The sequence below is a fragment of the Hyperolius riggenbachi genome, chromosome 1 (assembly GCF_040937935.1).
Source record: "Hyperolius riggenbachi isolate aHypRig1 chromosome 1, aHypRig1.pri, whole genome shotgun sequence".
NCBI classification, from domain to species: Eukaryota; Metazoa; Chordata; class Amphibia; order Anura; family Hyperoliidae; genus Hyperolius; species Hyperolius riggenbachi.
In genome coordinates this window covers 128,916,117-128,939,684 of record NC_090646.1, presented here as the reverse complement: position 1 = coordinate 128,939,684, position 23,568 = coordinate 128,916,117, and the positions used below count along the sequence as shown (strand labels likewise).

At 43.5% G+C, this 23,568-nt stretch overlaps 1 protein-coding gene and 1 long non-coding RNA gene across 3 annotated transcripts in view; one reads left to right on the top strand and one right to left on the bottom strand.

The window, feature by feature from the left end:
- The window catches only part of ATP10D (ATPase phospholipid transporting 10D (putative)), a 121,699-nt gene that overhangs the window by 75,893 nt on the left and 22,238 nt on the right, over window positions 1–23,568 (bottom strand). For both annotated transcript variants that reach the window (XM_068278532.1, XM_068278533.1), the window contains exon 2: window positions 9,128–9,451. In XM_068278532.1, coding sequence (XP_068134633.1) covers window positions 9,128–9,417 — 290 coding nt within the window. In that variant the 5' untranslated portion in view covers window positions 9,418–9,451. The remainder of the gene's footprint in view (window positions 1–9,127; window positions 9,452–23,568) is intronic.
- Window positions 6,175–11,374, top strand: LOC137565690 (uncharacterized). Its single transcript, XR_011030964.1, has 2 exons — window positions 6,175–6,366; window positions 10,276–11,374. It is a non-coding gene; the product is annotated as an uncharacterized lncRNA (long non-coding RNA).

Here is a 23,568-nt window from a genome sequence, read left to right as displayed (position 1 = left end):
AATTAGCACTAAGGTATCCTTTAATGAGAAAAAAACATACACAATGTATGAAATTATGCTGCATGTTGTAAGGTTTTTTTTTGTTCCTGCGTGCGGAAAATGTTAATTGTGGTATAAATGTGAACAAACCTATTAACTTACATTTGTTTGAAGTTCCAATCGTATTGCTATGCCAAAAAGAGTCAAGTAGGAACCCTGCCTAAAGCTGAACTCCACGGGAATGGCAAAAAAAAAAAAAAAAAGACACACCAATGAGTACTTTACAAACAAAGCAACTATTGGAGGCGTAGACATGTATAAAATAGTTAAAAAAAAATGGAGAGGCAGTGTTGCTTTTATCTCACCTGAAAAACTAGGCCAGTGTTTGCTGGACGAAAATGTATTCCAGTACTAAAATAGACCGTGCCTTTCACAGGGTCTAGGATTCTAACGCTCATGAATCATAATATAAGCCCCAACTGACTCACAATACAGGGAGTGCAGAATTATTAGGCAAATTAGTATTTTGACCACATCATCCTCTTTATGCATGTTGTCTTATTCCAAGCTGTATAGGCTCGAAAGCCTACTACCAATTAAGCATATTAGGTGATGTGCATCTCTGTAATAAGGGGTGTGGTCTAATGACATCAACACCCTATATCAGGTGTGCATAATTATTAGGCAACTTCCTTTCCTTTGGCAAAATGGGTCAAAATGGGTCAAAATGGGTCAAAAGAAGGACTTGACAGGCTCAGAAATGTCAAAAATAGTGAGATATCTTGCAAAGGGATGCAGCACTCTTAAAATTGCAAAGCTTCTGAAGCGTGATCATCCAACAATCAAGCGTTTTATTCAAAATAGTCAACAGGGTCGCAAGAAGCGTGTGGAAAAACAAAGGCGCAAAATAACTGCCCATGAACTGAGAAAAGTCAAGCGTGCAGCTGCCAAGATGCCACTTGCCTCCAGTTTGGCCACATTTCAGAGCTGCAACATCAATGGAGTGCCCAAAAGCACAAGGTGTGCAATACTCAGAGACATGGCCAAGGTAAGAAAGGCTGAAAGACGACCACCACTGAACAAGACACACAAGCTGAAACGTCAAGACTGGGCCAAGAAATATCTCAAGACTGATTTTTCTAAGGTTTTATGAACTGATGAAATGAGAGCGAGTCTTGATGGGCCAGATGGATGGGCCCGTGGCTGGATTGGTAAAGGGCAGAGAGCTCCAGCCCGACTCAGATGCCAGCAAGGTGGAGGTGGAGTACTGGTTTGGGCTGGTATCATCAAAGATGAGCTTGTGGGGCCTTTTTGGGTTGAGGATGGAGTCACTCAATGAAATGCAAATCAGTTGCTATCTTTTATTTAAGGTTATTTTTTCGATTTTCCTTTTGATGTGCTATCTGCCACTGTTAAAATAAACCTACCAATGAAATGATACTGTTCTGAGACTTTTCATTTCTTTGTCATTGGACGAACTTACAAAATCAGTGAGGGGTCAAATAATTATTTCCTCCACTGTATCCCCCTAAAATAGCTAAAACTAAAAACAAACTAAAAACTACTTTCAAAAATATTCAGCTTTGATATTGAGTTTTTTGTGTTCATTGAGAACATGGTTGTTGTTCAATAATAAAATTATTCCTTCAAAAATACCACATGCCTAATAATTCTGCACTCCCTGTACATTCCAACTTCACATTCATTCAGTAATTCATTATACATTAATTTACTTTATACAATCCACATTCTTGATCTTGCATATTGATAAATATATGCAAGTATGCTGATATACCATCTGTTGTATACATTATTCAGAGCTATCATGCCATATAGCAAAATATAAGGGATACTGTATTTGTATATTAGTGTATATGCATATATTTAAAGTTACTGAGTAACCCTATATACAAGATATAGAATGTGGATTGTAAAAAGTATTTACTGTATAATGAATTACTGAATGAATGGGAACATGAATATGGACATAAACATGAATATAGAAATTTAAGATGGAATGTATTGTGCAAATCAGTTAGCGCCAATTTTATGATAAGTGAGCTCTAGAATCTGTATATTTTTCTTTAAGGCAGTGATGTGAATTTGACCTGAAGAAGCAGGAAGGACCCTGTGAAACGTGTTGTCTATTTTAAGTGCTTCAGTATAATTTTGTTCAATAAACACTGGCCTAGGTCTTCACAAGATTTTATTTTTACACATACCGAGTGCCTCTGATAGTGCTTTCTTTGTAAACTTAAAAACACACCTCAGTCAGTAAGGAGGTTTGTAGTTTTTAGCCTGACCCTAATAAATTGCGACAATCCAGCTCCTGTCCTACAGTACCTGCAAATACCAAGTGGGGGTGTTTACCTCATCAAAGGTTCTGACGGTGATACGCAAACCACCTTTGAGAGTATACACTTTAACAGTGAGTGTGTACGTGTGTGTACGTTTGTGTGTGTACGTTTGTGTGTGTGTACGCGTGTGTGTGTGTGTGTGTGTGTGTGTGTGTGTGTGTGTGTACGTGTGTGTGTGTACGTGTGTGTGTGTACGTGTGTGTACGTGTGTGTGTGTACGTGTGTGTGTACGTACGTGTGTGTGTGTACGTACGTGTGTGTGTACGTACGTGTGTGTGTACGTACGTGTGTGTGTACGTACGTGTGTGTGTACGTACGTGTGTGTGTACGTACGTGTGTGTGTGTGTGTACGTGTGTGTGTACGTGTGTGTGTGTGTGTGTGTGTACGTGTGTATGTACGTGTGTGTGTACGTGTGTGTGTGTACGTGTGTGTGTGTACGTGTGTGTGTGTACGTGTGTGTGTGCGTGTGTGTGTACGTGTGTGTGTACGTGTGTGTGTGTACGTGTGTGTGTGTACGTGTGTGTGTACGTACGTGTGTGTGTACGTACGTGTGTGTGTACGTACGTGTGTGTGTACGTACGTGTGTGTGTACGTGTGTGTGTGTGTACGTGTGTGTGTACGTGTGTATGTACGTGTGTGTGTGTACGTGTGTGTGTGTACGTGTGTGTGTGTACGTGTGTGTGTACGTGTGTGTGTACGTGTGTGTGTGTACGTGTGTGTGTGTACGTGTGTGTGTACGTGTGTGTGTGTGTACGTGTGTGTGTGTGTGTGTACGTGTGTGTGTACGTGTGTGTGTGTACGTGTGTATGTGTACGTGTGTATGTACGTGTGTGTGTGTATGTGTGTGTGTACGTGTGTGTGTACGTGTGTGTGTACGTGTGTAAGGAAAATTGATCATCTCCGCTGACAGTAATGAGTAGTTTACTGTTAATTAAAAATATGTACCGTATATACTCGAGTGTAAGCAGAGTTTTTGGGACCAAAAAAGTGGCCCAAAAGTGGGGGTCTTGGCTTATACTCGAGACACAAGCAGAGTCCCCCCATACCGCGCCGTCTACCGCTACATAAAAATCACATCTGCACATGCAGAGCTGCAGGGCCTCTCTGATTATTGCCTGTGCAGTCTCCACGGCAGTGTGACAAGTGCTGCTAGTAACTTTAAACATGTTTGCGATCCCCCAAGTGTCCCCTGGCATATGTGCTGTATCTGGGCTCCGTTCCTTCCGGTTTACTGGCCCGCAGCATACCGCCTCGCGATCCCCCGTATCACCCTGCATATGTAAAGTATTTGGGTGCCGTTGCTCCCAGGTTAGCGGTGCACGATGTGTGTGAGTAAACCCCCGCATGCCATAATAGCATACCTCTTTGTGATCCCCTAAGTATCCCCCGGCATCTATATAGTAGTTGCTCTTTGCTCTTGGTTACCGGCCCGCGCTGTAAAGTTTCCTCTGGAGCGTGTCCGCTGCAGTCTTAGCACTATGACGCTCTCTAGTGGCGCCGCACAACACGTGCGCCTCTGTGAGGTCAGAGTAATGAGACTGCGGCTGACAAGTTGCGGAGGAAACTTCACTGCGCGGGCCGGTGACGGAATGGAGCCCAACGGCATCTATACAGTAATCAGAGAGGCCCTGCAGCTCTGGTAAAAGTTGGGGGGTCGGCTTATACTCTGGTCGGCTTATACTCAAGTATATACGGTATTTTTATCAGTTGGTAGGTAAAAGTACATTTATCTACTTCTGACACTAACAGCTACTCTCAGACTGCATGTAGTACACCTCACTGCTGAAATGTTGAATTTAGAACACATTCATGGAAGTCTAATACCTGGTACGCACAACACAATTTTCCATTGGATTGACGGTCGAATCGATCATTTCTGACAGGTCTGATCTGATTTCCAATTCCAAATTTATTCTAATTTATTTTGTGTAAGTGTTTGGAAAATCAATCAGAAAAACGATCGAACATCAGATCAGACCTGTCGAAAAAGATTCGGCCGGTAATTTGATGGAAAGTTGCATCGTGTGTACCAGACATAAAGGTGCCCACTATTTTTTTTTTTTTCCGTTTAGTGATTTTTAAGACTATATCACTAATTACAAGCCTTTATTTGAATAATTAACAGTAATATACCCACATGACATACATATTAAAAAGCCCATAAGGTAACTGATTTTTTTGTATGGTATCTCTTTTTTTTTTTAACAAGTGTTTTATTTTGGTAGCTAAAGCGTAGGAGTGTAAGGGGTTAAATATAGAATACTGTATGGGGAGCATTTTTACTTTTTGGCCACATGATGGTGCTACACTGAACTGTCGAGTACTATAAATAGTACTCGGAAGTAGTAAATGTGTTTACTTTCATTTTTAGAACGAAATGCCGACATCTCGCTGACGGTGGCTTTTCTGGGTTTGGGAACAAGCTCTTCACTTTCACCGATCTCTGAACGTCGGAATCGAACAGCAGCAGTGCACAATCAGGAACAGCAAGGTAAAAAAACAAGACAAACACAGTATGTGTATTTACGCCACTGGTGTTGAAGGGAATTTTCCAGGGGCGTAGATACAGGACACAGCGGTGGGGAACTAGGTAATGCTCTTGTTCAGGCAAAGGTTTTAGCTGCATTTTATCGAACATTAGTTTGCATTAAAGAGAACTAAGCACCCTTTCCTTCACTGGAATTGCTCCTGGCATAGAAGCTGCCATGTTCCCCCCTCCCCTTATCACAGACCATATTTATAGAAGTCAGAGATGGTAACTTGACACATTCCCTCTAGATAATCTCTTGGAAGAAACTTTCCTAATTACCCATCCCCTCTGTTGATCAAAAGGTAAGGTTTACTTCTTGGTAATGACTCACAAAACAAACAATTAGCTTCCTGAAATCTCTGCAGGCCGGGGATGGACAGGTAGGCCTGCTGAAGTAAAATAAAAAGGTAAAATGGAGGTTAATTTTCATAATGAGACATATTGTTGGCATGCATTTTTCATGTGCTATTGAGATGCCCTGGGTGCTAAAAATGGTGCTCAGTGGCTGCTCACTAACCCCCTTCTAATCAGTTGGCAGATTGGCATTGGGCCAATCAGATGTGCCAGTTCCAAGATGTATACAATTTCTCCTTGTTGTTTTCCTTCCATAACTACTACAGTGTTTTAGAGAACTTCTTATAGGGAACCAGAGACGAACCGTATAAAAAAATAAATAAAATGAAAAAGCGTTTATTCATACCTGGGGCTTCCTCCAGCCCCATAAGCCTGGATCGCTCCCACGCCGCCGTCCTCCGCTGCCTCTATCGCCGCTACCGGGTCCCGTCACTTCCGGCGGACGCGGCCAATTGTACGCAAGAGCAGGGACTCCCTCCATATCCTTACGCATACGCCTGCGTAGTATGGAGGCGCATGCGTAAGGATATGGAGGGAGTTCTTGTTCTTGCACACAATTGGCCACGCCCGCCGGCAGTGACGCACTGCGCTTGTGTCGACTTGCTCGACTGGCCGAAAGTACGGGACCCGGTATCGGCGGATAGAGGCAGCGGAGGACGGCGGTGTGGGAGCGATACAGGTTTATGGGGCTGGAGGAAGCCCCAGGTATGTAGAAAATCTTTTGTCCAACGTCTCTGTTTCTCTTTAAGTATGGATTTAAAATAACAGTGTATTAAATGCATTCAAACATCTGTACTGAAGCATTAAAACGACTACACAATTAAGTCACATGATGATTCACTGCACAGAGCTTACAGGAGGTCAGTGTGAGGTTCCCAGCAATAAACAGGAAACACAATGTTTAGTGGAGAGAGGAGAATGACACACCACTTTACTGCAGTTACAGAGGCATGCGTTTCTGCATTCCTGCACTGTATATTGGGATGAGCCCATAGCCTTCGTTAGCAAGGTTTATTGTTATGGTCCTAGGAAATGACACAAAGCTGCTCTCTAGACATAACAGGATTACTGCACTAATCGGTCTCCCAGGGCAACGCAGCCTGAGCATCAGCATGAGAAGAATATCCGACAGCCAAGCCATACAGGTCTGTAATGCTGTGTTCTTATATATTCCAGATACCTAAACTCAAACATTCTGACAGATAATAATTCACAAGTTTTCGCAGAACCAGCAATGCACATATAGAAATATGCCAGCTGTTCAAAGGAGTGGCCTTATGCTGGGAATACACAGTTCGTTTTTGAGTCATTTAGATGGCTCAATAGATAAGTTCCGACAATCCGATCTCCCATTCGTTTCGCTGCTCGATTCCTGATAGAAGTGAATGGAAAAGGATACGAAAAACGAGCAGAAGATAAAAGAATCGACTTCAGAATTGAGCGGCAAAAACGATTGAGCGGAGAATAAAGCGCCAGAAACGAACCGTGTATTCCCAGCATTATGCTTGGTTTGTACAAAGGCCTAAACCAATTAAGGAAAACTACTGCCTGGTCAGCTGAACATAATCTTTATTGCCTGACCCTTTTACACTTTGCGTTTTTTTTTCCTCCATAGCAGTGCATTGTGAAAAAGCTTCAGTTTTTCAGCATATAGTGTGAAAGAGGCCATAGGGAAAGATGGACACTGGACTGTACATCAGTCCTTTCAGCTACAACTGACAGCAACTGATATAGTGTAAAAGGACACTTAGAAAAACCACGTTAGTATGTTCTGTAAATAAAAAGCAAAAAGGGAAATGGGGGCATCAAAGGAGCAATTTCTATTTTTTAGTTTAAATACCGGTGTATTACAAAAAAAAAAACAAAAAAAAAAAAAACACTCCAAAATAACATTACAAACTAAACGTGTAAGTGAATAATGCATTCTTTCAAAAAGTGAAAGTGTTTATAAACAACCCAAAGCTAGCAGACTCTCCACAAGTGTAGCCTCAAGCCAGACTAGGACAAGTTCATGCAAGCAAGAGGTGGATACTGCTCAGATGTACCACAATCCTATAAGCAATGAAAGCATGGGTGATTTAAAGGTTTGTAGAAGCAACTACTGCTGGTTAATCTTTGGTCATTTAGGATTCAAAAACAACAGAAAAGTCTGACAGCAGACCCCCTTAGCCACAGTGAGAAGCATATGAAGGCTGTCCTATTGAGCGTGTGTGTGTGTGTGTGTGTGTGTGCGTGCGTGCGATCCCAAAGTGACATTTTCAGATATCTGAGGAGTATATGCACATACTTTCGTGGTGTTCCTTTTTTTTTTCGCTGTCAAGCTTGTCCTTGATTAATGAATGGCAACATGTGTTCCCAAAGCCGATCAAAGTGCCTGATATGAATGATTACCAGCATCAGCTAGATGCCTGTGGTCATTCACAAAGTGAAAATAAATACACACATACACATCACTTCCTGTGTTCTTTCCACAGTACACAGTATTAAAATGTGGGGACATCTAGTGGTCAAAAAATAAAAATACATAAAAAAAAAAAAAACCCCGCTAGTTATTAATCCCTTCCACCCCCTCCCTGATAGTTACCAAAATAAATATGGCCTGGGCTGAGATTTTTTTTTTTTTTGCCATCGGAATTGTGCATTTCCCCTGCGTTTCCCACAGCCCAAATGAAATAAAAAGCGCAATAGCCCCCCCCCAAAAAAAAAAACTGTCCACGTAGAGTCGCTCCGATCCTCCTGTCCTCGCCGGCGGCTACTTCCGGTATCACCCCCTATGCTGCTATTGTGGCAAGGATAGCAGCATAGGGGGAGATATTGTGGCTGGGAACACGAAGAATCACTTGCGTTCCCAGCCTGTCGGCGGCTGATGGCGAAACCGGAAGTAGCCGCTGGCGGGGACAGGAGGATCAGAGCGACTCTACGTGGGCACCGATCAGCTGCAGGGGGCTGAAAGAAGCCCCAGGTGAGTAAAACTTTTTTTTTTTTAGGCTTAAGTGTCACTTTAAAGGGACCCTGAGCAGTAAAAAAAAAAAAAAAAAAAAAAAAAAACCCTAAAATTTGGACTTACCTGGGGTTTCCTCCAGCCCCCGTAGCCTGCGAGGTTCCCCAGCCTCCTCTACTGCTTGCTTTCGGTCCCGGCTCCTGTAATCAGCGACTTCGAGTTAAGTCACACATGCTCGCCCCCGTCGCATCATCACGCCAGTCACCGTAAGCGGGCAGCGCATGCGGGGATCTCTAAAGACTGAACCACGCATGTGCAGAATGCTTACGGCGACCAGCATGCTGACACGACAGGCACGCGCGACTTCACCAGAAGTCGCCGATTACCGGAGCTACCCGCAGCACCAAGAGGATGCCGTGGGAACTCGCGTGCTACGGGGGGCTGGAGGACGCCCCAGGTAAGTCCAAAGTTCAAGGATTTTTTTTTTTTAAACCACTCAGGGTCCCTTTAAAAAGCAAATCTGTTATAAAGTTGTACACATTTGTGTACGTTTGTTACATTTTCTCCCTTTGGCAAAATCCACTATGGAATTATGGTGTCATATGGAACGAGATCTATAAGCACTCAGACATATAAGGCTTACACCCCTGCCCTTCTTTCTCATGCTTGCTAGTGTCCTTGAGACTAATACTGATTCAGCAGAGTGGGAAGGTTCACTGGAAAAGGTGTGGGCAGCGCGACTTCCTATGCTGGTACGATGATTTACACACGAGTTTTCATGCAGGTGTTATAACACACTCTATAAATAAACATGTAGAAATCAGATGATGAAAGATATGATATAAATTGAGCTGCGGGTGTGCCAATTGTTAATATCATAATGAAATAAAAAAAGAGCACTGTAAACATATTAATGCACTTAGCAGTCACGAGCAGTGCTTGATGAGCAGACTGTTAAATCGTACCTGTGAAACTGTTCAAACAAGTTCCGTGGTATAAAGTTCAGCAACGTATATTTGGTAGTTCGGATCTTGTTGTTCTTGTAGCCCTTAGTTAGCTGGTCATACTCGTCCTTAAACTGGTCCAGGCACGGAACCACCAGCCTATGCTTTGAGGTGGCCCGTTTGTCTTTGGTTCTGCCAGATCTTAGGAATGGCTGTGGAGATGAGGGGAAGGCCTGCCCATCATTGCCGCTGTTATCTGCCTGTGTGACTTGTCGCCAACTGCGACGTGCCCACTGGATGGGGTTTGCCATGATGATCCAAGTGTTGGTGGGAGACCTCTACATTCTAACAGAAGAAAAGTTACAATTAACATTACTTCATCGCATTCAGGATTTCATATGTCGTCGTATTTAACTTTGTTTCAATACCTGTTTTCATACATTTAAACAGCTGCCAATTCAATAGGTTCATATCAGTATTTTTCTTGGCCATAAGAAAAAAAAGGGATAGAACATACATACATAAATATGCAGAGTTATAATTAGTATGGTATCAAGTATCTCAGTAGTAACGTGGGAAACAAAGAATGCAGTATTGCTAATAGTTACTAGTTTCCACCAACGATCTGTCCCAAAAAAAAAAAAAATCACATTGGACTTACTATTTGCTCAAGCAATATAGAATATATAATATAAGGTGTGAATAACCTGAGGTATGTAGACGTTATGTACACTATGTAGTTCTAGTAAAATCATGTTTGCTGTCTGCCCATGTAAATTTTACAGATATCTAGTGTATACTTGGGATGATCGATAAGATGCAAATATATTTTCTTCTTGCATTCAAATTACTTGTTTGAAATTTGACCAGATCAGAATAACTTCCAGTCTATTTTTATTGTTCCAAGTTCAAGTTGCATACCATTTACACAGTACATTTTAAAGCAAGGAGACCAGATAGGCTCAAAAAGGTTTTCAAACATTGCGTGCTGAAATCAACTAAAAATCTGTGTGTATTGTGTAGTGGCAATTGAGCCGATAGATTTCGCTCTGATCAGGTAATAATTGGGGAGGGATCTATCAGGCCAACCAGAGTATAGCCACCTTTATAATGTTTATACTTTTCGTGATTGTTATTAGAATTCACCTTGTTCAATTTTGGACTTATAGGATGGAGCTCTCTGACTACAATACAGTCCGCTGAAGGCTTACACACCGGATTGGCCAGTGACAACGTCCACCTCCCCACTCCTTTGCATGCCAAAATGCAGTACAAATAATCGTCCATCACAGTGAAAGGCTGCTACAGTTTCCAGACATGCCCAGCTACATCTTCATCCTGCCTACTGCTCCCACTGAAAGGCACGCCAAAGTCTGAACTGAGGATTACATGATATTCATGATTGCAAATTTTTCCAACCTTTCCAGCACTACCTAAAAGGCCTGTGGTACAAAGATTTCACAGCCGATTCGATCACAGTGATCGAATCTGCTGTATATCGGCGGGAAAATCGTTAGGTGCATGGGCCCCTTAACAGTGTTTGTAACCTGATCCTTAGGTTTACTTCTGGTGTGTAACTGAGCTTTCCATGCAACTCCTCAAAGGGAAAATGCCAAATATTCACATGCATTTTTGTTTTATGTCAACATAAGAAAAAAAATAAATGGAAAAATACTAAAAAAAAAATGCAACAGCAGAAAATGAAAGTAGTAGAACAGAGTGAAAATCCAGGTTGAAATATCAGCATCAACTGGATTTTTGCTTGAATGTATTTGCTAGTGTAAACTACAGCAGGATTATAAAATAACCAAGAAAGACAACACCACTTATATAAAGGACTAAACATGTCTAGGTGATACGTCTCATCAGGACAGGCAGTGGGAGGGTGTCACCTTAATACAATTAATAAAAAATTACAACAAGTTTTTGTCAGTGTCACGTAGGGGGCCAAAATACATGTTTACTATTACCAAAGTTTTATTATATCAGAGTTTAATATATCAGAGTTTAATATACCAAGCATTGCTCCCATAGACTTAAAATGGATATTGACCGGGACCTGGAGAGGTAGTTTACTATACCCAAATGTTTACTATAGCCGAGTTTATTATAACAAGATAATACTGTACAATATGAGGTTTATGATCTCCAGCTGGTAAATGTCACAGCAAATAACATGCAAGAATCCACAAGACTGTGCAGCTTCCTTTACAAGATGGACTTGATATGCTCAAAATGCTGAAAGACTAATAAACTTACACAGGAGTATCTTCACTTGTGATTACTCATCACAACATGATAATTTCTAGCAGTGCATTCTAAGTGGTGAATTGGGTGATACTCAGCAAGCAGGAATGTGTCTGCATGCCATAATTGCAGGCAGCCCCTGGCTTTTCATTAAAGATTCTGCCAGCACCTGAATCATCCACAACAGAATTCCCATTAAGCAAGTTAAGTTCCAACTCCCAGATTTATACGGGAATACAGGTTTACTTCCAATGAGCTGCGCAGACACACACTGGTAGCCAAAAGAGGACAACTTGCAGTGACATGAGAAAAGTGTCAGCTTTATGAGGAATGTCACACATTGAGCATGGTGATGGCTCAAGAGACACAAAATACTACCCTGTATTATTATATATGTTCTGGCCGAAATCAGAAATCGGCCAATTCTAGAATTGGCCGGCTATTTCTAGAACTGGCCGATTTGACGTCGGCCAAAGTCCAAAATGCTGGGAATTTCTGACATTGGCTGGCCAGTTCTAGAAACAGCCAGTCGGCCAAAGTCCAAAACGCACAAATCCCAGAACATCCTGGGTCCTGTCCAGCACCATGAATGGCACTCGGAACTTCCTCTCTGCTCTGAAAGATACACATAACCTTCACAGGAGAAAAAAAAAAAAAGTTCTTTGTCACAGCTAATAAACAATCCTGTAACAAATCAGCAGCGCGTCTACTTCTTCACGGAAGCAGACAAATTTGTTATCCTGCGCTTTAAAATTAGCTGCTCTGCCGTGGCAGTCGAGTGACACAGGGGAGAGATCAAATTACAGTGGTGATTAGTCATGGCTGGGTGCGCTTCTCTGGGTGCTTTGCATGGCTGGGGGTGCTTCGCTGGGCGCTTTGCATGGCGAAGGGGGGGGGGGGGTGTCAGGAACCGGCCCGCCTGCGTATACGGTTCCCGACTGCGGGTTTGACCAGATTAAGCGGGGAACAGCCTTATTTATGCTACAAACAAGGCTGGAACCCCTCAAACACTTCCCACTACCACCACTAGTGTTGCTAGACACGTCCCCTCAGCTGTCGAGGGCTCAACACGCAATCTGCGTTTTCGTATTTGGGTCAGCTTCGCGCTTAGGCCGAATACGAGAACGCCACGCACCTACACACACAGTACAGTTGTACAGTAACACAGCACAATCAGACAATGATTTGTAATGCAAGTTACACTGTCGTGCAGCAAAACCACTAACAGTCGTTCCGAACGATACTGTTAGACTTCCCACTCGGCTGTCGAGCGCAGAAGTGCCCCATACACATAATGCAATTACAATTTCATATGGTAGTGTTGCTCAAACATACAATTAGGCACGGACTTATACACAGCTACACTGCAGTCTCCTCTAGGCTGTGAGTGTTAGTTTAGTATGGCAGAAGTCAAGCTTATTAAATAATAATTTAATATTCCAGAAAAACATGGAACAATGCAGAACAGAATATATACAAAAGATTACAAAAAACAAAGTAAAACAGTTACAAAATTAAGAGTTACAAAGATACACACCAAGCAGTTTGCTTACCAAAATACAGGAATCCAGATAGAAGAATCTTGGACTTTTGTGGACGGACACAGTTCTGGCTTTGACCAGGAGCCCCTTAGCTTGGGCCGGGAGACCAGCTGCCGCTACCGTCAGAAGAGAACTGATTTGAGGTAGCTGTCCCCTGGTTTTTATAATGAAATATTCGCCTCGAGGCTGTAAGCCTGTGTGGACGGGGGGGAAGCTAGATTTAATTACATCCTCAGTCATAATTGGATTTCCAGAGATCCAACATCCACTATAGTACACACACCCAACAAAAGACTTCCTTAGCCCAATTTCCCCAGGTTACAATGTCTATACATCAAGAGATTGTTAAGTGAGGCTTTTCAACTCCACCAATAATTCAATTTCCACAGGTCTAGTCCATACATAACACGCGTCATATCCTTTCCTGCGATATGCCACTTCAAACCTTTCCTTGTCTCAGTTTTCAGATCAAAAAGGTCTTTCCCCCCCCTGACCACCCCCCCCCCCCCTCCAGGTGACAATTGATTAAGGCTTCCTCCACCTTCCAGCAGGCTTTGCCAGATGTAAATTCTAGAGTTTTTTGTTAGCCTTTGAAGTTCCCTGACTCTGTCTGGATTTGTATAATAGGACAATAGGGCTTCTAATTAGCTCCCTGCTCTCAGAGGAACTGAGGGTAATTGTATTCCACACTGTCACACAGACAAGTACAGCTTCCCCAAAGCCAGATGATGACCCATACATACGCATCTGAAGTACATAGCAGACCGGAAAATGAAAATATTATCCTTAAATCATAAGCACCCCAGTATATTCCTGACAGGGGGGGCTGCGCACTTGGCATGGCTGGGGTGCTTCACTTGGTGCTTTGCATGGCTGGGGGGCTAGTGTGCGCTTTGCATGGCCGGGAGAGTTGCCTGCGCTACTCACAGACCTCAGATCACGGCGACCGAAGAGGCGGGGAGAAGCGGAGGCAGGCAGAGCAGCGCGCACGCTACCCGCCCGGACCTGTACAGTTCACATGCGGAAGTGCCAAATGACTGGCGCTTCCGCACTGAAGTGTTCACGTCCTGTGGGTGACTTGTGCACTTTTTGCCTCTCTCCGCCTCTCCGGTCCAGTCGCCCTGATCTGAGGTTTGACTAGTGCAGGCAGCGGGGGAAGAGCTGAGGGAGCAGGACTTCGGGACTTGGCCGGCCACATACAGCCACAACGAGTTCTGGCCGGCCAAAGTCCGAAATGATGGTACATTTCTGACATTGGCCGCATCAGCCGGCCACTTCTAGTTTTGACCGGCTAGAACCTGAAGTGGCCAGACTTCGGGTTCTGGCCGTAACACACACACACACACACACACACACACACACACACACACACACACACACACACACACACACACACACACACACACACACACACACACACACACACACACACTCAATTATACATAACAGGTAAAATACATCCAGTAATCAGAGCTCACGTGATCTCTTGCCCAGGGCTGTAGAGTCAGTACAAAGATCCTCCGACTCCTCAGTTTATAATTCCACAGACTCTAACTTCTCTAATTTGCATATAATATTGTTGATTGAAAGTATGTAACATAAAAGGCATTTCATCACTGCCAATGCTTAGGAATTTTAAAAGCTATGGATAGTGTACTGGTTAAGGGCACCACCTTTCACATGGGAGACCAGGGTTCGAATCCTGGCTAGGGTCAGTACTTATTCAGTAAGGAGTTGAAGTCAAGACTCCCTACCACGGCAGGGTGGTCCCTTGAGCACATCCCAGTGGCTGCAGCTCTTGTGTGCTTTGAGTCCGACAGGAGAAAAACGCTATACAAATGTTCGCATTATGAAGATAGCATCTGCTTTTGGGAACAAAAAGCTCCTGGTTAGGAAGCGGATACTCTACCCTGTCAGCCATCCCAGCCTATCATTGCTAAGGTGAATTCCCCAGCAGGTTGTCTGTATAATAAGATTCACCGGAGCCCCATATCTGCTGGGTTCCAGAATGTAGCGCTGACACCTTGCAGAAAGGGGCCATTTTCTGCAAGGGGGCAAATCTATGCACTGGAACCCAGGTGAAACAGGATTCCAGTGAATCTCATTAGACAGACAATGTGTTGGGACCTTCTAACTTTTAAGTATTAGTGTACCTATGAGGTTTTCGATGTACACCCGAAATGCATTGTAACTAAACTTAGGTTAAATCAAAACTAGTCCTTGGTAAGAGTACTTGTAGAGGGTGCAGAGAGAAAACAAGAACAACGATTGGGACCTAGGCAATGTAACTGTGGGTACATGTAAGGATGACGTGCAGGTACTCTGCAGGGGAATGAAGAGATTCATCCTCTTATAAAACACATCCTTCATGGACGATCTGAACCAGGTTTACAGGTGATAGACAAGACCTCTGAGATCAGCATGCACAATATTCTAGTGGATTCACAACAGCTCTGCAAGGAGGGCATATGTAGAGTATAGTACTACCGTGTAACTTACTTTGTAGTCAACAACCCCAAATTTAACAACCTATCAAATTAATTGATTTAAAATGAGCAAAGGGAGTGCATAAATTTGCATACAAAATGTGCACAAACCTGCATCACCACAGGATTATTTGCATCTTATGGACCATCCCTACTAGTGACTCAACTACACATCAGACTTTATCCTTACAGTAGAGATGATACCGGTAATTTTTATACATAAAATTATATAATCAGATACAGATATGTACATCTCATTTTAAAAATACAGTGACTACACTGCAATTACTGTATCTATAAGTTATTTAGGATGACCATTATCTGAGAAATAGAACATGTAATCATATTTTCTCTTTAAATTACAGTTTAAATGTAATAATAATAAATTCCAGTATTTGTATAGCGCTTTTCTCCAGTCGGACTCAAAGCACTTGCGAGGCAGTCACTAGAGCGCACTCAGTAGGTAGTAGCAGTGTTAGAGAGTCTTGCACAAGAACTAACTGAATAGGTGCTGGCTTACTGAAAAGGAGGAGATGAGATTTGAACCCTGGTCTCCTGTGTCGGAGGTAGAGCCCTTAACCAATACACTATAATAATACGAACATTTATATTGCGCTTTTCTCATGTCGGATTTAAAGCGCTCAAGAGCTGCAGCCACTGGGACACGCTCAGGAGGCCGCCCTGCAGTGTTAGGAAGTCTAGTCTTGAACTCCTTACTGAACAGGTACTGACTGTCAGGAGTCGGCCCCGCGGCAAGCCTGCAGATACGGTTCCCGACTGCGGGTTTGACCAGATCATGCGGGGAAGCAGCCTTATTCAAGCTACAACAAGGCTGTCGCCCCTCAAAGCACTTCTCACAGCCACCACTAGCTGCTGCTAGACACTTCAACGATTCCCACTCTGCTGCTGAGTGATCTGCACGCAGTCCGCGTTTTCGTATTTGGGTCAGCTTTGCGCTTAGGCTTACTCACTCAATACAATCGTACAGTAGCAAGCAGGGCTGTGGAGTCGGAGTCGTGGAGTCGGAGTCGTGCAATTTTGGGTGCCTGGAGTCGGAGTCGGGAAAAAATGCACCGACTCCGACTCCTAATGAATTTGTAACTGTAATTAAAATAGAAAATATGATAAAATGTTCTATTTCTCAGATAATAGTCATTAAAAATAATGTATATATACAGTAATAGCTGTGCTTAGTCCACAAAAATGAAATAAACCAATCAAAATTAGTTACTTGTGCTGCTTCAATAAAGCAGTCCCCGTATTTTTAAGGTCAGATATACATATCTGATTGTGACTGTATATATGATGTGTACACAGGAATCTCTTATATATACTAAATAACATCTATGCTGTAAGAATAAAGCCTGATGTGTAGCTATGTCACTAATAGAGATGGTCAACGAGATGGAAATAATTCTGCATTGATGCCGATTTATGCAAATGTATGCACTCCCTTTGCTGATGAAATAAAATAATTTGATATGTAATTAAAATTTGGTTTGGTGACTACAAATTAAAGGGTAACTGAGACGGATGAAAAGTAAAGTTTTATACATACCTGGGGCTTCCTCCAGCCCCCTTCAGGCTAATCAGTCCCTCACTGTCCTCCACCACCCGGATCTTCTGCTATGAGTCCTGGTAATTCAGCCAGTCAGCGCTGTCCGGCCGCATGCCGCTCCCACAGCCAGGAACATTCTGCACCTGCGCAATAGTGCTGCACAGATGTAGTATGCTCCTGGCGGCGGAGTGTGTGCATGCGCACTACGCTTGACTGACTCAAGTACCTGGACTCATAGCAGAAGATCCAGGTGGTGGAGGAGGACAACGAGGGACTGATTATCCTGAAGGCGGCTGGAGGAAGCCCCAGGTATGTATAAAACTTTAATTTCATCTGTCTCAGGTTTACTTTGTTACACAGTAGTACTATACTCTACATATGCACTCCCCACAGAGCTGCAGGGAATCCACTGAGAATGCTGTGCACATTGAACACAGAGGTGTTGTCTGTTTACAATCTCCTCATTCCTCTACAGAGTACCTGCACATCATTCTTACATGCACCCACACTTGATAGATGTTCTTTGTTCCGGTTGTACCTTTTACAAGTACTCTTACCAAGGACTAGTTTTAGTCTAAAGGGAATAAATATAGTAGTCTACATATCCTTCTCACTTCAGTTGTCTTGTAAAATTCCTAAGCGTTGGCAGTTAAGAGACGAATTTCATGTTACATACTTTTAATCAACAAAATTGTAATATGCAAATTAGAGGAGTCGGAGTCGTGGAGTCGGAGTCGGTGGAATCCTAAACTGAGGAGTCAGAGTCGGTGGATTTTTGGACCGACTCCACAGCCCTGGTAGCAAGGCACAATCAGGCACTGAATTTGTAACGTAAATTACACTGCAGTCTTTCTAGGCTATAAGCGTTGGCTTAGTATAGCAGAAGTCAAACTTCTTAAATAAATATTTAATATTCCAAAACGTGGAACAGTGCAGACAAGAATATATACAAAAAGATTTACAAAACAAAGTAAAAATCAGGGCTGTGGAGTCGGAGTCATTTTGGGTACCCGGAGTCGTAGCCGTGGTTTCATAAACTGAGGAGTCGGAGTCGGAAGATTTTTGTACCGACTCCACAGCCCTGGTAAAAATTACAAAGATACACAATAAGACAGTTTTCATAAAAATAAATGGGGGATAAACGTTACCAGCATATAGATCTGAGCGTTGTTGCGAGGAGAACGCGCTTCTGGTCAGACCAGAATAGTCCTACCGTCTTGCTATCTTCAAAGAACTACAACTCCAAATCTTCCTAGCTGAGGTTTTATAGCCAGATTTTTGGCCCGGGGCCACTCAAAATGTCCAGATCCAGGAATAATCCAATTTCCTCAGGTGTGACAGCACATCCTTGCTGAGTTTCCTGTTAGCCTTTGAAGTTTGCAGAGATTTCCCATCTCCCCATAGATTAATTTCCACAGGTAAACTTGTAGTCTAGCACATACATCAAAAAGACTGAGTAAGGCTTCCTGGCTTCTTCAACATTCTCGCAGGCTATCATATGTAAATTCCTGGCTCAGGTGCTGGTGTGATCTGCAGCCAGTCCAGGTGACAATAGTACACATCTGATACAGTATTTCACAGCAGATCAAATGTGGGGACATGACTGCTATTGGCCTAATTAGCCATTTCCTTGCCAGAAGCTAGCAAACCAATTTAGCATTCCCTGCTCTACTATTCACAAGAGTTCACCCTTCAGATGCAAATGTACTATATACTGGCCTACAGAAGATCCAATTAGCAGCTTACTGATACAGTCAGACAAATGAAAAATATGGCTTCCATGAAATACAATATGGCTGGTATGTTCTGCATATTACCGTACATATCATCACCACATAGAACCTCACACTGACCCTAGCCAGGATTCGAACTCTGGTCTCCCATGTCAAAGGCAGTGCCCTTAACCAGTACTCTATTCAGCCTCCAGCCACTCATTAGGAGTTGGAGTCTGTGCATTTTTTCCCCGACTCCACAGAACTGCTCTTGCATAGACTTTAAGCTTGATGAAATATGTATATATGGGTTATCATCAACAAACATATCCTTACAAAGAACTCCTGTTGCATACCATGTGGTGGCTTCATACCACAACGGCATGACCGTAAACAAAACACACAATATTTATAGACATATCTTCTATCTTGCTAGTTTAAGGCCTAGCCCTTTTGCCACAATGATCCTGAGCTCGCCATACAGCCGAGCCTGGAAAGCCAGTATTCCGAGTCACACTTCCACATTCTTCACCTCACATTCAATCGTGTTTAATGAAGCACTGCTTCTGATAATCAACACCTCAATGGCCTCAATTCACTAAGATAATGCTGGAGATAATAAGGCAAGAGAAAACTTACCTCCACACAGTGAGAGAGTAATCTTATCTCTTCATTCCTTAAGTTACCTCTTCTGTAGTTAATTTACCTCAAGAAATCACTTAAATAGGAGCTATCTGACACAGAGAAGTAGACCAAAAGCACCTCAAAAGCTAGACATCATGCCAAGATCCAAAGAAATTCAGGAACAAATGAGAACAAAAGTAATTGAGATCTATCAGTATGGTAAAGGTTATAAAGCCATTTCTAAAGCTTTGGGACTCCAGCGAACCACAGTGAGAGTGTCATACTCACCGTGTCCGTGGTCCTCAGCGTCCTCGAGCAGGTGTCTCCACGCGTGCGCGAGGACGCTGGGTCTTGTAGTCCCTCTGAATCCATCATGGCGCTCAGCGTTGCGCGGTGTGCGCGCATGGCGTTGCGCACAGCGCTTGCGCAAAGGATGGCGCATGCGGGGTGCTGCGCACTGCGCATGCGTTAATTCTGGCACCAGATTCAATCACCACCAGTATATAAGCAGCTCTGCCCTTCACTGCAGTGCTGCTTGTTCTGGCAGTTTGGCTAGTGTTACTAGTGCGCTGAACTATTATTACCTGATCTCCTGTGTTGACCTTTGCCTCGTGACTCCGACTACTCTTGATCTCCGCCTGCCCCGACCTTTGACTTGTTACCCGGTTATCCTTGAACTCCGCCTGCCCTGACCTCTGGCTTGTGACCCCGACCATCCTTGATCTCCGCCTGCCCTGACCTTGGCTCGTTTCTGGACTACACTCTCCATCAAGTAGTGTCTTCCTGTTCTCCAAACCACTGTGGGCTACTTCCAGCGCAACCTGGTGGGCACTAGGCAGCGAAGTCCGACATCCCCATTAGGGGGGTTTTCCAGCATCTCCACTAGGGGGGGTGCTGGTGAAGACCCGTGGTCACTTAGACTCTGTGCTGGAGTGGTCCTATCCCAGTGGTGAGGTCAACAGGTCCTTACCTCGTGTCAGAGAGCCATTATCCACAAATGGCAAAAACATGGAACAGTAATGAACCTTCCCAGGAGTGGCCGGCCGACCAAAATTACCCCAAGAGCGCAGAGAAAACTCATCCGAGAGGCCACAAAAGACCTCAGGACAACATCTAAAGAATTGCAGGCCTCACTTGCCTCAATTAAGGTCAGTGTTCACAACTCCACCATAAGAAAGAGACTGGGCAAAAACGGCCTGCATGGCAGATATCCAAGGCGCAAACCGCTTTTAAGTAAAAAGAACATTAAGGCTCATCTCAATTTTGCTAAAAAAACATCTCAATGATTGCCAAGACTTTTGGGAAAATACCTTGTGGACCGACGAGACAAAAGTTGAACATTTTGGAAGGTGCATGTCCCGTTACATCTGGCGTAGAAGTAACACAGCATTTCAGCAAAAGAACATCATACCAACAGTAAAATATGGTGATGGTAGTGCGATGGTCTGGGGTTGTTTTGCTGCTTCAGGACCTGGAAGGCTTGCTGTGATAGATGGAACCATGAATTCTACTGTCCACCAAAAAATCCTGAAGGAGAATGTCCGTCCATCTGTTCGTCAACTCAAGCTGAAGCGATCTTGGGTGCTGCAGCAGGACAATGACCCAAAACACACCAGCAAATCCACCTCTGAATGGCTGAAGAAAAACAAAATGAAGACTTTGCAGTGGCCTAGTCAAAGTCCTGACCTGAATCCTATTGAGATGGTGTGGCATGACCTTAAAAAGGCGGTTCATGTTAGAAAACCCTCAGGCTGCATTTCCACTTGTGCGGTGCTCATTGCCGCGGTAAAAATTTGCATGCGGTTGCGAATTTTGCATGCGGGTCTATGCGAATTTTCATGCGAATTCGCATGAAAATTCGCATGGATGACGATGTATACGAATTTAACCATGGCAGTGCTGGTGTGCTTTTCCATTGTTTCTATGCGAATTCGCATGCAAATTTTCATGAAAATTTGCATACCCATACCTCATGCGAATTTCCTATTAAATACATTGTATGCGATTCGCATAGCGGTATGCGATATGCGAATTCTGATGGCTCTGCCATGTGAATTTTTTCTGCACAGAAAAACGCAAAGGAATCCTGACAAGTGGAAACAGTCCCATTCATTTCTAGTGCTATGCGAATTTGCATGCGAAAAACGCATGCGAATTCGCGATAGTGGAATGGGCCCTCAAATAAAGCTGAATTACAACAATTCTGCAAAGATGAGTGGGCCAAAATTCCTCCAGAGCGCTGTAAAAGACTCGTTGCAACTTATCGCAAAACACTTGATTGCAGTTATTGCTGCTAAGGGTGGCCCAACCAGTTATTAGGTTCAGGGGCAATTTCTTTTTCACACAGGGCCATGTAGGTTTTGAGTTTTTTTTTTTTCTTACTAAATAATAAAAACCATCATTTAAAACTGCATTTTGTGTTCAATTATGTTATTTTTGACTAATAGTTAACGGTTTTTGATGAGCAGAAACATTTAAGTGTGACAAACATGCAAAAGAATAAGAAATCAGGAAGGGGGCAAATAGTTTTTCCCATCACTGTATTGTGAAAAGTACACACATGCAAATTACAGAGAGCTCTGTGCATTGCTAAATAATGCAGATTTAATCACATAAGCATGAAAGGAATGGGAGGCTGGACTTGTGAATTTTCCCAAGAAGTTTACACAAACCCAATACCGTACTGCAGGAATTCAAGTATCATTCATATTTTGTTATGTGACACTATTCGCTCCCTCAACAGCCTCAATCTGTACCCATCTAATTAAAGCCTTTGTTTGTTACAGGCTGCTGTTGTGTTAATTACTCCACTTAGCTCAGAGATCAATCGTCTTGGGAAACATTTGCAGATGAACTGTTTAACAAACAGATGTATAGCCAAGCATGCTGTATCTAAGTAAGCTAGCAGCCTACTCCATGTAATGCTGGATACACACTATGCGTTTCCGCGTGCGACGCGGCCGTCGATACGCGTCGATTCGATTATTTCCGAACATTTCCGAACGAATTTCGATGATTTTTAGGTCGAATGCCATGTAAAGTATGGCAAATCGACCTAATGATCCATCGAAGCTTGAATCGGACATGTCGGAAATAATCGAATCGACGCGTATCGACGGCCGCGTCGCACGCGGAAACGCATAGTGTGTATCCAGCATAAAGCTGCTGTGTACAAAACCTTATCCAACTCTAGACATAGGCCTGGTGCACACCAAAAACCGCTAGCAGATCCGCAAAATGCTAGCAGATTTTGTAACGCTTTTTCTATAGCGTTTCACCTAGCATTTTGCGTTTTTGGTGCAGTAGATTTCATACATTGTTACAGTAAAGCTGTTACTGAACAGCTTCTGTAACAAAAACGCCTGCAAAACCGCTCTGAACTGCCGTTTTTCAAAGCAGTTTGAGTTTTTCCTATACTTTACATTGGAGGCAGAAACGCCTCCGCAATCCAAAAAATGCCTCACCCCGGGAGTATGCGTTTCTGCAAAACGCCTCCCGCTCTGGTGTGCACCAGCCCATTGAAATACATTACCCTAGCGTTTCCACATCTGCAAGCGGATCGCAAAACGCTGCCAAACCGCTCTGGTGTGCACTAGGCCATAAAGTAGGTATAGTGCTGAGAAGTTCTATCTACACTGACCAATATCAACAGATCCACAGCAGTCTACAAAACAAACATCACCTTTATCAGGGCCGGGCAGAGGCGAGAGAGGCTCCCGCCTCAGGGCGGAGTGTCGGAGAGGGCGCACAACCCACTCAGCTATCATTCCCTATTGTGTTTGAAGCAGAGAGAAATAAGAAAAGGGGATACATGGCAGTGACTGCAAGAGATTAAGGTGTTGGGGGACCTGGAGCGCCTCTTAGTCTAATAGCAATCAGTGTGTGACAGATGGAAGGGGGGGGGGGGGAATATACTTTTGTGTCTCAGCCTTGTGTGCTGGAGGACTTTGTCCCTGCTCCCCAATATAAAACAAGGGCATCAGCAAGCACAGGGGGTTAACAATATGTCTGCTTCCACGAATCAGGAAGTAGAGACACTGCAGATTTATTTTAAGATTTGTATCAGCTGTAACAAAGAAATGTTTTTTGTTCAAAGGTCATTATGCTGTTGCGTATCTTTTAGAGCAGAGAGGACGAGTTCAGGTCCACTTTAACGTCCCCCTTTCCATCCCATGTGGCCGCCCTGTCCCGTACCTCTAGACTGGGTCTACCAATCACATTGGCTCACATTGATGGACAGGGTCAGGAATCAAAATCGGCTCCTGACCAGCGCACAGAGCTCTGCGGTGATGGA